Raw genomic sequence first — 14,528 nt, forward strand, 5'->3', positions numbered from 1 at the left:
ATTCTGTCCACTAAAGACGCGGAGATCATTATCCATGCGTTTGTTACGCCTCGTCTCGATTACTGTAACGTATTATTTTTGGGTCTCCCCATGTCTAGCATTAAAAGATTACAGTTGGTACAAAATGCGGCTGCTAGACTTTTGACAAGAACAAGAAAGTTTGATCACTTTACACCTGTACTGGCTTCCTGTGCACTTAAGATGTGACTTTAAGGTTTTACTACTTACGTATAAAATACTACACGGTCTAGCTCCATCCTATCTTGCCGATTGTATTGTTCCACATGTCCCGGCAAGAAATCTGCGTTCAAAGGACTCCGGCTTATTAGTGATTCCCAAAGCCCAAAAAAAGTCTGCGGGCTATAGAGCGTTTTCATTTCGGGCTCCAGTACTCTGGAATACCCTCCCGGTAACAGTTCGCGATGCCACCTCAGTAGAAGCATTTAAGTCTCACCTTAAAACTCATTGGTATACTCTAGCCTTTAAATAGACTCCCTTTTTAGACCAGTTGATCTGCCGTTTCTTTTCTTTTTCTTCTATGTCCCACTCTCCCTTGTGGAAGGGGTCCGGTCCGATCCGGTGGCCATGTACTGCTTGCCTGTGTATCGGCTGGGGACATCTGTGCGCTGCTGATCCGCCTCCGCTTGGGATGGTTTCCTGCTGGCTCCGCTGTGAACGGGACTCTCGCTGCTGTGTTGGATCCGCTTTGGACTGGACTCTCGCGACTGTGTTGGATCCATTGTGGATTGGACTTTCACAGTATCATGTTAGACCCGCTCGACATCCATTGCTTTCCTCCTCTCTAAGGTTCTCATAGTCATTATTGTCACCGATGTCCCACTGGGTGTGAGTTTTCCTTGCCCTTATGTGGGCCTACCGAGGATGTCGTGGTGGTCTGTGCAGCCCTTTGAGACACTAGTGATTTAGGGCTATATAAGTAAACATTGATTGATTGATTGATATGTGCCTTTTACATGGCGATATCGGGTTATGTTTGACGTTTGTCCGGAACATAACAAGTGGTCTGCCATTCACCCAATCAGTACTCTGATTGGTTGCATTTTTGGCACAAACAACGTCGCCAAGGGAAAAAACTGTAAAAAGCAGTAATTATTGCACGCTGACATCGATAATAGCAAATATGCAGACACGTTAATTAAGCACAAAATATATTCAAACTATTTTATTTTTCACTTCAGGTTAATTTCTTCTCAAGATAGCATGTATGTGCTTCTGTGATACCTCAGGATTAAGGCACAAATATTCCTAAATGTTATTATTTATTTTTTTTAATAAATCGGTTCCAAAATGAAATGGCCAGGATAAACGTTTCATATTCGGAACTGGTGATTTTTCTCATTTTCTGTAGAAGAAAGCTAGCGTGCTGATCGCTACCTAGCATCTAGTGCCATTTAACGGTCTAGCAGCTGGCGGCACTAACCACTAGCTCGGCGTTAGCGCCACTAATAAGTGAGGATTATAAATACCGAAAATTCCGGACTATAAGCCGCTACTTTTTTCCTCCACTTTGAAACCTAATTTACGTATTTTTCTTTTTTATACATTAATTTTTTTAAACAGACTGAATTTTAAAAACAAATATTTAAATGCGTGCATTTTGTTGTATTTTTTTTCAAAAAATAAATAATTTCACAAAAGGGAATTTTTATATATTGATTTTTTTTTTTACACTGCATTTTAAAACTACTAATATTTAAAATACATGCATCTTGTTAATTTTGTTTCAGGGAAATTGTCAGCATTATTTGATGTAAAAAAAATTCAGTTAAAAAAATTTGATTTTTTTTTTATTGAATTTTTATCCACTGACTTTTAAAAACACAATTTTTTTTTAAATGCATGCATTTTGTAAAAACATTTTTCAATAAAATTGTCAGCATAATTTGATGTAAAAATAAATTCAGTTTACAAAACTGAATTTCTACACATTGACTTTTTTTATACACTGAATTTAAAACATTTGTTTTAAATACATGCATTTTGTAAAAACTATTTCAATGAAATTGTCAGTATTATTTGATTTAAAAAAAAATTAGTTCACAAAACTGAATTTTTAAATACCAATTTTTTTTGTACTGAATTTTTAAAACACTGATTTTTTTTATATACGAAATAAATTGTGGGCAAAATTCGATGTAAAATTTTTTTTTTTAATCTGTTAAAAAAACAGCAAATTTTTTGACACCGAACGTTTCACACTGAATTTTTATTCACTAAATCTTTTTTACCTTGAATTTTTTTTTACACTGAATTTAAAAACACATTTTTTACACTGAATTTTTATACACAAAATGTTTTTTACATTGAATTTTTTTTAACACTAAATTTTAAAACATCTTTTTTTACACTGAATTTTTATACATAAAATCTTTTTTACATTGAATTTTTTTAACACTGAATTTTAAAACATTTTTTTTTTTTACACTGAATTTTTATACACTGATTTTTTTATACACTTAATTTCAAACCATTTTTAAACACATGCATTTTGCTAACAAAATAAAAATGTTGAAAATTCAGTTCACAAAATTCAAACATTCAGTTGGATAAATTCAGTGTCAAAAAAAAAATCTTTCATAATAAAAGACACAAATGACCCTCCATAATAGGCTTGAATGAGCAGTCTCCACGGGGATTGTTGCTATGGGGAAATAACAGCAGTATTAAGCTCCGTGCTCTATTCAGATCCAAGTAAGCAGTCAATAGAACAAGTATCTAGTTTCAATAGCAGCTGTATATGTATGTATGTAAGCAGAGAATGTACACAAAGTACTTCAGTTACATAACGACCAAAGAGACAGGAGACAAAAGCAGATCTTGTTTTGCTGCATGTGAATCGCACCATAAAATGATCCAAGACCTGTTCGACTTCCTCGGTGAATTCCCTTCCTATCATGCAGACTAAAGAGAAGGAGACATCATTTCTGCTCAGCGAGCCAACATAAAAAGCACACGGCACGAAGAAGGAGTCCGGCTCCATGAGCTCAGTGCTTAATTGAATTATTGATCCGGCGGGGAAAGGAGAGAAGGACGGAGTGTCAGCTTCTCCTGAGAAGAGAGCCGGATGAAGACAAGATCGGGGTGTTTACCTTTTCACAACCTTTTTGGGGTCATTTACAAACACGCAGTCAAAGACGAAGACACGTCAGCCTTTTTTACCTTCATGTCACACGTGGTGCAGCGCTGACCTTGCAGACAGATGAGGGACATATGGCTAATCAGCTGTTTTGTGTCACCAGGTGACAGGGGAGAAAATCCAGGCCGGCTTAGTTAACACGTTTACTTGCTCACGTCAGCTGCCAGATATCCATGCCGCCTGCGCTCTGAGGATTCAAACACGCCGTGAGGGCGGTGGCATAACGCACAACATGACACTGGGATCACAATACGATCCCGTGATCACAATACTGACACTGTTGGGATCACAATACTGACACTGTTGGGATCACAATACGATCCCGGGATCACAATACTGACACTGGTGGGATCACAATACTGACACTGTTGGGATCACAATACGATCCCGGGATCACAATACTGACACTGGTGGGATCGCAATACTGACCCCGTTGTGATCAAAATACTGACCCCGTTGTGATCACCATACGACACTGTTATGATCACAATACGAAAACCGGGATCACAATATGACCCTGGGATCACAATACTGACCCTGGGATCACAATACTGACCCTGGGATCACAATACGGCACTGGGATCACAATACGGCACTGGGATCACAATACGACACTGGGATCACAATACTGACCCTGGGATCACAACACTGACCCTGGGATCACAATAAGACACTGGGATCACAACACTGACCCTGGGATCACAACACTGACCCTGGGATCACAACACTGACCCTGGGATCACAACACTGACCCTGGGATCACAACACTGACCCTGGGATCACAACACTGACCCTGGGATCACAACACTGACCCTGGGATCACAACACTGACCCTGGGATCACAACACTGATACTGGGATCACAACACTGACCCTGGGATCACAACACTGACCCTGGGATCACAACATTGACACTGGGATCACAACACTGACACTGGGATCACAATACGGCACTGGGATCACGATACTGAACCTGGGATCACAACACTGAACCTGGGATCACAACACTGACCCTGGGATCACAACACTGACCCTGGGATCACAACACTGACCCTGGGATCACAACACTGACCCTGGGATCACAACACTGACCCTGGGATCACAACACTGACCCTGGGATCACAACACTGACCCTGGGATCACAACACTGACCCTGGGATCACAACATTGACACTGGGATCACAACACTGACACTGGGATCACAACACTGACACTGGGATCACAACACTGACACTGGGATCACAACACTGACACTGGGATCACAATACGGCACTGGGATCACAATACGACACTGGGATCACAATACTGAACCTGCGATCACAATTCTGACACTGGGATCACAATACTGACTCTGGGATCACAACACTGACACTGGGATCACAACACTGACCCTGGGATCACAACACTGACCCTGGGATCACAACACTGACCCTGGGATCACAACACTGACACTGGGATCACAATACGAAAACCGGGATCACAATACAACCCTGTTGTGATCACAATACTGACCCTGGGATCACAATACGGCACTGGGATCACGATACGGCACAGGGATCACGATACGACACTGGGATCACAACACTGAACCTGGGATCACAACACTGACCCTGGGATCACAACACTGACCCTGGGATCACAACACTGACCCTGGGATCACAACACTGACCCTGGGATCACAACACTGACCCTGGGATCACAACACTGACCCTGGGATCACAACACTGATCCTGGGATCACAACACTGACCCTGGGATCACAACACTGACCCTGGGATCACAACACTGACCCTGGGATCACAACACTGACCCTGGGATCACAACACTGACCCTGGGATCACAACATTGACACTGGGATCACAACACTGACACTGGGATCACAATACGACAGTGGGATCACAATATGGCACTGGGATCACAATACGACGCTTTGTCTACTGATACATGAAAAGTTTAAATGCATGGAGTTTGTGGGGCGGGGAAACAAAAGGCTCAACAATCAGGATCTAGAGTACTCCATGGGGGTATAAGAAGGGCTGTCCCGGTACAACTTCTTGGCCGATACCGGTGTTGATACGATATTAGCAAGAATCGTATATACATGTGTGTCATTACAGAAATCCTCAACGGCAGGTCCGTGATCCCCAAGGGGTCGGTGGAGGTACTGCAGGGGGGCCGTGAAATATTTACTTGATTGGACTTTGTCATATGGATTATTTTGTTTCTAACATTGATCCAACACACTGTAGTGTTTGTAAATGCCTTGCACTTAAAAAAAAAATGATTCTCTGCATTTGACCCATCACCCTTGATCTCCCCCTGGTAGGTGAGGGGAGCAGTGAGCAGCAGTTCAACCCCCAATTCCAACTCTTGATGCTGAGTGCCAAGCAGGGAGGTAATGACTCTCATTTTTATAGTCTTTAGTATGACTCGGCCAGAAAATGGCAGAAGGTAGGGTTTGTATCCCAGCAGGTCACTTCCTGGTCATGTGACATGTTGGGCTTGTTTCCTCCTCACAGCTGTTTTAAACTCTGACCTTCCACGGGCCGGCACATTACAGGTCATGCGTGCGCTTATTTTTCCAGGCACACAAGGTTATTCTTGTGATTTTCCTATTTGAAAAGCGGAGGGGGGGAAAAAAAACATTCCCATCGACCCGTTTGCCCACCGACATGAGAGAAAGAAAGCGGCTTTGGTAAAGAACAAGTGCAAAATGAGACGAGGACAGCGTAGAAGCGGGGGACATTTGTGTGGAATGAACTGACAAAATGGCCGCCAATATCAATAAATACAGTAGTGATAACTTTGTAAAGTGACAAGTATTGATATCAGTCCAAAATCTGCCAAAAAACAAGTATCGGATTATATCGACTCGTACTGATACACACCAAAATGGCAAATATCGGCAACAATAGCACTACCTTTTAAAGCAGGGGTCACCAACTTTTCTGAAACCAAGAGCTACTTCTTGGGTACTGATTAACGCGAAGGGCTACCAGTTTGATACACACTTAAATAAATTGCCAGAAATAGCCAATTTGCTCAATTTACCTTTAACTCTATGTTATTAATAATAATTAATGATATTTATCTTTCTGGAAACACTGGTCATCTTAATGATTTCTAACAATAAATATATATAGAAACAGATAAATATCCCCCCCCTCCCAAAAAATGGGTATTTCTGTCTGTCATTCCGTCGTACATTTTTTTTCCTCCAACGGGAAGGTTTTTTGTAGAGGATAAATGATGAAAAAACACTTAATTGAACAGTTTAAAAGAGGAGAAAACCCGAAAAAAAAATAAAAAAATGTTGAAACATAGTTTATCTTCAATTTCCACTCTTTAAAATTCAAAATTCAATTGAAAAAAAGTAGAGAAAAACCAGCTAATTTAAATCTTTTGGAAAAAATTTAAAATCGGTAGTCATTTTTCCTGATTAAGAAATTTTGATGACATGTTTTAAATAGGTTAAAATCCAATCTGCACTTTGTTAGAATATATAACAAATTGGACCAAGCTATATTTCTAACAAAGACAAATCATTATTTCTTCTAGATTTTCCAGAACAAAAATTTTAAAAGAAATTCAACAGACTTTGAAAAAAGATTTCAATTCAATTATACAGATTTTCTAGATTTGCCAGAATAATTTTTTCGAATTTTAATCATGATAAGTTTGAAGAAATATTTCACAAACATTCTTCGTCAAAAAAACAGAAGCTAAAATGAAAAATTTAATTAAAATGTTTTTATTGTTCTTTACAATAAAAAAAATAAATTTACTTGAACATTGATTTAAATTGTCAGGAAAGAAGAGGAAGGAATATAAAAGGTAAAAACGTATATGTGTTTAAAAATCCTAAAATAATTTTAAGGTTGCATTTTTTCTTTAAAATTGTCTTTCTGAAAGTTATAAGAAGCAAAGTAAAAAAAAAAAAGAATTTATTCAAACAAGTAAAGACCAAGTCTTTAAAATATTTTCTTGGATTTTCAAATTCTATTTGAGTTTTGTCTCTCATAGAATTAAAAATGTCGAGCAAAGCGAGATCAGCTTGCTAGTAAATAAATAAAGTTTAAAAAAATAGCGGCAGCTCACTGGTAAGTGCTGTTATTTGAGCTATTTTTAGAACAGGCCAGTGGGCGACTCATCTGGACACCACGTTGGTGACCCCTGTTCTAAAGGCTCTTTGTTTACACTCCTTTTTCTATGATTCCAGTCCTTGCAGGTCATGTCTCACCTTCTTTCTGGTGTGCAGCAGCCTCGGCGTCGACGTCCTCCTTGTCGGCATTGCAGCGATATCCTTTCTTCTTCAAGATGTTGCAGATGAGGATCCCCAGCAGGCCCACCACACAGAAGATGGGCACCAAAGCAAACACCGCGTACTCGGCCGTCTTCTCCTCCGCACTGCGGACCACCGTGTCGTTGACGGGCCCTCCGGCGCCGGTGCCGGGGCCTTTTTCCACCGTGCGCACCCTTCTGAGGTGCGGGGAACCTGGGAAGTGGTGAATGATTTGCGTAAATAGCAGAAATGTGGACTAATGAGAAGGGGAAAGAAAGTGTGCTTACTTTTTACACAGAAGCTTTTGACTGAAGGATTTCTTACAGTGGTTTGGGATTGAAAGCTGTCAAGAAAAATATAATTTAATTAGTGAGAGATTATGCAAAATACATAGCATTGTGTATAGATCTGAAGTTGATCTGTAGATATTTCAGTGTTCAAAGTTTTAAAAAAATATACTTATTTCTAACACTTTAATGACGGAGACCCTTTTGGGTCCCCGAGACCTTTAGACTGATTTTTTTCTTAAATTGTCATTGTTCAAAAAATAATATCCATCCATCCATTTTCTATTGCTTATTCCCTTTTGGGGTCGCGGGGGAAAATAATAATTAATTAAAATTAGAGATGTCCGATAATGGCTTTTTTTGCCGATATCCGATATTGTCCAACTGTTAATTATCGATTCCTATATCAACCGATACCGATATATACAGTCGTGGAATTAATTTTGTTGTGATGCCCCGCTGGATGCATTAAACCAGGGGTGCCCACACTTTTTCTGCAGGCGAGCTACTTTTCAATTGACCAACTCGAGGGGATCTACCTCATTTATATATATCATTTATATATATTTATTTATGAAAGAGACATTTTTGTAAACAAGTTAAATGTGTTTAATGATAATACAAGCATGTGTAACACATATAGATGTCTTTCTTTCATAAAGACAAGAATATAAGTTGGTGTATTACCTGATTCTGATGACTTGCATTGATTGGAATCAGACAGTAATGATGATAACGCCCACATTTTCAAATGGAGGAGAAAAAAAGTTGTCCTTTCTGTACAATACCACATGAAAGTGGTTGTTTTTTGGCATCTAATTCATCCAGCTTCCATACACTTTACAAGAAAAACATTGCCGGCAAATTCCGTAGCTTGCTTGATTGACATTCACGGCACCCGAGGGTCTTGTGAGATGACGCTGGCTGCTGCCAGTTCATTATTATGAAAAAACGACAGAGAGGAAGGCGAGAAACACTTTTTATTTCAACAGACTTTCGCGCCGTCCCTTCCGTCAAAACTCTAAAGGCCGACTGCACATTTCCTATTTTCACAATAAAAGCCCTGCTTCATGCTGCCCGCGCTAACAAAATAAGAGTCTCGGAAAGCTGGCGTGCACAAGTGATGTGCACGCCAGCTTTCTGAGGGATCGCTTGTGCACGCCAGTTTTCCGAGACTCTGTATTTAGTTAGCGCAGGCAGCATGAAGCAGGGCTTTTATTGTGAAGATAGGAAATGTGCAGTCGGCCTTTAGAGTTTTGACGGAAGGTACGGCGCGAGAGTCTTTTGAAATAAAAAGTGTTTCTCGCCTTCCTCTCGGTCATATTTTCATAATGATTTTGCAGCAGCCAGCGTCATCTCACAAGACCCTCCGGTACCGTGAATGTCATTTAAGTGACGTCTTGGTGAAGATTGATGATCACTAATTTTTAGGTCTATTTTTTTTTAAAAGCCTGGCTGGAGATAGACTGACACACCCCCCGCGGTCGACTGGTAACTCGCGATCGACGTAATGGGCACCCCTGCATTTAACAATGTAACAAGGTTTTCCAAAATAAATCAACTCAAGTTATGGAAAAAAATCCCAACATGACACTGCCATATTTATTATTGAAGTCACAAAATGCATTATTTTTTTGAACATGCCTCTAAAAAGCAGCTTGGAATTTGGGACATGCTCTCCCTGGGAGAGCATGAGGAGGTTGAGGTGGGCGGGGTGGGGATAGGGGGTGGCGGGGGGTGTATATTGTAGTGTCCCCAAAGAGTTAGTGCTGCAAGGGGTTCTGGGTATTTGTTCTGTTGTGTTTATGTTGTGTTACGGTGCGGGTGTTCTCCCGAAATGTGTTTGTCATTCTTGTTTGGTGTGGGTTCACAGTGTGGCGCATATTTGTAACAGTGTTAAAGTTGACCAAGTATGCCTTGCATTCACTTGTGTGTGTGAACATCAGAAGATATTATGTGATTGGGCCGTCTACACAGCGGCGTTTTAAAAAGTCATACATTTTACTTTTTTGAAACGGATACCGATAATTTTGAAACCGATACCGATAATTTCCGATATTACATTTTAAAGCATTTATCAGCTGATAATATCAGCAGTCGAATATTATCGGACATCCCAAATCAAAATCAATGTTGTTAGGAATTATTTATCTATTTAAGGCTCCAATTACTTCCCACCAAATATTCCATTTTGAGAAATGTTTAGGGAAAAATTCTTGATATTTTAGTTTTTATACACAAATAAAAACAGGGTTTACTCTGGGGGGAAAAAAAAGCCGATGAACATAAAAAAATTTTTTAAAACTATATGGCAACGGATAGATCTGAAGTTGATCAATAGATATATCAGTGTTGAAAGTAAAAAAAAAAAATATGACTAACTTTTTACACTTTAATGCATCATAAAGCCTATATGAACTCCATGGTGTTCAGGGATGAATAGTCTCTCCTATTGTTATTGTACTATTTTTCCAGCTATAGTTACATTAATCATTAGTAATGTAGCAACCTAGTTTTGAATGGCAGGGTCCCTGCTATCACATGTTGATACAAATATAACATTTAGTGTGGCGCAGTGGGAGAGTGGCTATGCGCAACCCAAGGGTCCCTGGTTCAATCCCCACCTAGTACCAACCTCGTCACGTCCATTGTGTCCTGAGCAAGACACTTCACCCTTGCTCCTGATGGGTGCTGGTTAGCGCCTTGCATGGCAGCTCCCTCCATCAGTGTGTGAATGTGTGTGTGAATGTGGAAGTAGTGTCAAAGTGCTTTGAGTACCTTGAAGGTAGAAAAGCGCTATAAAAGTACAACCCATTTATTTATTATTATAATGACCCTTTTGGGTCCCCAGGAACTATAACGTGCCCCAAAATTGAGGGAACCCCTAATGGTTTGGAAAATGAAAAACATCAAAATGGCCCCCGCATGCTTTCATTTTTCAGTGTGCGGCCCTCAGTGGGAAAAGTTGTGGTCGGACTCAAAGCAGGCATTCAGGCAGAGACAAGGGCGGCGCGGTGGTTACCCGGGCAGACAGTCTCCGCACACAACGTCTGAGTTGGCAGTGCCGGGGGCCACGCGCTCTTGACCACGGACTTGGCAGGAGGTATGTGGACGACACAGTTGGGAGTCTGACGATTCTGAGAAGGTTCCGGAGCGGCAGGAAAGGCACTGGACTTCCTGTGTCTGACTATGGACCTGCTCGCAAGGCTGATGAAGGAGACAAGAAGAAATGCAAGCAGAGACATGCATAAGGAAGGCGAGTATGAAATATAAATACAAATATATATAACATTGCCAACATGATGGTGCCCTCTCCACACGGCGCTCACGACCCTCAATGTTGTGCAGTTATCCAAACACTCGCTACCATTCTATACCACAACACTCTCCGGGTTATTTTGCTTACTTTGGAAGGCTCGTGGCCAGCTGGACATTGCAGACATGCACACCCTTCTCCCCACCGACACTGTGCCGCACTCCAACAACAGCCAAACACCTGGAAGACACAAAATTACACCTTCTTACAAGTTAGTGAGTCGCGGCATGTCAAGTTTTTTGCCAAAAGTTGTATACATGTTTTACAATTACGTATATTCCGCTCTACCCTGGTATTGAGCACTGGATAATGGATACACCACAGAAACCTCGACTATATATATACATCCATCCATCTATATATATATAGATGGATGGATGTATATATATGTATATATAGGCAATTCAAGAAAATACAGTATACACACACATATATATACATACATACATATATATATATACATACATATATATATATATATATATATATATTGTATTTCCTTGAATTGCCGCCGGGGCACTAATTAATTTAAAACCTCTTCTCACGCCGGCGTTTACCAAAGGCATGTGGTAAATTTAGTCCTGCGCTTATAAATTTGAGTGTGATGTAAGGATATCATAATGAAAAGCACATTTAATAAAACAAAACGTTATTATGGTCTTACCTTTACTTATAAATGAAGTGAAGTGAATTATATTTATATAGCGCTTTTCTCAAGTGACTCAAAGCGCTTTACATAGTGACACCCAATATCTAAGTTACATTTAAACCGGTGTGGGTGGCACTGGGAGCAGGTGGGTAAAGTGTCTTGCCCAAGGACACGACGACAGTAACTAGGATGGCACACGCGGGAATCAAACCTGCAACCCTCAAGTTGCTGGCACGGCCACTCTACCAACCGAGCTATGCCGGTCCATGAAGTCCATGCGCAGCTCCTTCTGATCAAAAGCATCGATAACTTGTGTATAGAAGTCTTCCTTATCTTTCCTCAGTTTTTAAAAGTCTCTCTGTCTCGACGGAGATCTTCCTTTATTACCTCCTGCTTCGATTGAAAGTCCAGTTTAGAAAACTGTTTTATTTTACATATGTAATCCTCCATGTTAAAAGTGTAAGCGAGAGGAAAAAATAAACGATCGCTGCTTGTTGTCACTTCTTCTGCAGCTGAGTAGTCGCCAGAAGGACCACTAGCGCCCTCTACCACCAGGAGGCGAGTCATTTAATGACTCATATTTGACACACGCAGCTACGGTATATTAATAAAACATAGCTGCTTACCGTTCTTTTTAGCATATTCTGTAGCTTAGACCTTAAATCCTACTGAATAGCTTCTTAATCTTATTCCCTTTATTGAAATCAACCTCCTCCATTTTGAAAATGATGACAGGTGAAGTGTCACTCGTGGTGTGACGAGTTTGACCCGGCGGAAATTCTAGGCATATGCTAATAAAAATAATATTTTGCGAAACGAGTCTGACCCGGCGTTAATCCTGAGCCGGTGGTAATGCTAAGTAAGCATGCATGCGTTAATTATTTTGCGAAACGAGTTTGACCCTGCAGTAATTCTAGGCAGGCGCATACTATCGGATGATTTTCTTGAAAAACTATGTTAAGGTCGTTGCCGATTATTGCCTTTTAATGTCGCTCTGGCTGACATTAGTTTTAGTTCCCCGGCTGTCCAATGGCCTGCAGCTAATTATGTGTCTCCATACACAGTGTGGAGCCGCTCGCCTAAGTTAGTGAATTGAAGTGAATTATATTTATATAGCACTTTTTCTCTAGTGACTCAAAGCGCTTTACATAGTGAAACCCAATATCTAAGTTACATTCAAACCAGTGTGGGTGGCACTGGAAGCAGGTGGGTAAAGTGTCTTGCCCAAGGACACAACGGCAGTGACTAGGATGGCGGAAGCGGGAATCGAACCTGCAACCCTCAAGTTGCTGGCACAGCCACTCTACCAACCGAGCTAAACCGCCCCTAAAGTTAATATTATTCAACTCCATTACGGAAAATAAACTGCTTTTCTTATAGAGGTGCACAAAAAAACGATTCACATCCGATTCGCAATTCTTATTTATCCCAAATCTAAATCGATTCGTTTTCAAAAATCGATTGGAAAAAAAAAACTATACTTTTTTTTTTTTTTAAATAATCAATTTTAAATACAGGGAGGTGTTTAGGGCACGTCCAACCGGTAGGAGGCCACGGGGAAGACCCAGGACATGTTGGGAAGACTATGTCTCCCGGCTGGCCTGGGAACGCCTCGGGATCCCCCGGGAAGAGCTAGACGAAGTGGCTGGGGAGAGGGAAGTCTGGGTTTCCCTGCTTAGGCTGTTGCCCCCGCGACCCGACCTCAGATAAGCGGAAGATGATGGATGGATGGATGGAATTTTGCATACATGGGTGTCCAAACTTTTTCCACTGAGGGACGCACACTGAAAAATTTAAGCATGCAGAAGCCATTTTGATGTTTTTAATTAAAAACCAATACAATATTTATTCTAACCATCAGGGCGCACCCCTCACTTTTAGTGAATTTTAAAGGGGAACATTATCACCAGACCTATGTAAGTGTCAATATATACCTTGATGGTGCAGACAAAAACACCATATATTTTTTTAACCGATTTCCGAACTCTAAATGGGTGAATTTTGGCGAATTAAGCGCCTTTCTGTTTATCGCTCTGTGGCGATGACGTCAGAATGTGACGTCGCCGAGGTAAGACAGCCGCCATTTTCATTTTCAACACATTGCAAACACCGGGTCTCAGCTCTGTTATTTTCCGTTTTTTCGACTATTTTTTGGAACCTTGCAGACATCATGCCTCGTCGGTGTGTTGTCTGAGGGTGTAACAACACTAACAGGGAGGGATTCAAGTTGCACCACTGGCCCCAAGATGTGAAAGTGTCTGCCGCCAGACCACCATTCAATGTGCTGGAGTGTCTCCACATTTTACCGGCGATGACAGACATGGCACAGAGATGTATGGATAACCTGCAGATGCATTTGCAACCACAAAGTCAACAAAACCACAAAAATGAGTTTTGTTGATGTTGTTGACTTATGTGCTAATCAGACATATTTGGTTGCGGAGTGACTGCCAGCTAATCGATGCTAACATGCTATGCTAATCGATGCTAACATGCTATTTACCAGCGGTGCTAAAGCAGACATGGCACAGAGATGTATGTATAACCTGCAGATGCATTTGCAACTATATTACGTTTCCTTCCATCCACATTTAATGCGAAACAAACACTTACCAATCGAAGGATTTAAGTTGCTCCAGTGTCACAAGATGCGAAAGTCCTGATCGTTTGGTCCGCACATTTTACCGGCGATGCTAACGCAGCTATGCTATGGCTATGAATAGCGTCAATAGCTTCAGTTTCTTCTTCAATACTTTCATACTCCAACCATCTGTTTCAATACATGCGTAATCTGTTGAATCGCTTAAGCCGCTGAAATCCGAGTCTGAATCCGAGCTAA

At 40.8% G+C, this 14,528-nt stretch overlaps 1 protein-coding gene across 1 annotated transcript in view; it reads right to left on the minus strand.

The window, feature by feature from the left end:
- The window catches only part of relt (RELT TNF receptor), a 53,963-nt gene that overhangs the window by 12,703 nt on the left and 26,732 nt on the right, over positions 1-14,528 (minus strand). The window contains exons 3-6 of the mRNA XM_061919245.1: positions 11,131-11,220; positions 10,747-10,931; positions 7,725-7,780; positions 7,396-7,650 (exon numbers count right to left, since the gene is read on the minus strand). Of these exons, the coding sequence (XP_061775229.1) occupies positions 7,396-7,650; positions 7,725-7,780; positions 10,747-10,931; positions 11,131-11,220 (586 nt within the window). The remainder of the gene's footprint in view (positions 1-7,395; positions 7,651-7,724; positions 7,781-10,746; positions 10,932-11,130; positions 11,221-14,528) is intronic.

Source organism: Nerophis ophidion, linkage group LG13 (genome assembly GCF_033978795.1).
Source record: "Nerophis ophidion isolate RoL-2023_Sa linkage group LG13, RoL_Noph_v1.0, whole genome shotgun sequence".
Taxonomy (NCBI): domain Eukaryota; kingdom Metazoa; phylum Chordata; class Actinopteri; order Syngnathiformes; family Syngnathidae; genus Nerophis; species Nerophis ophidion.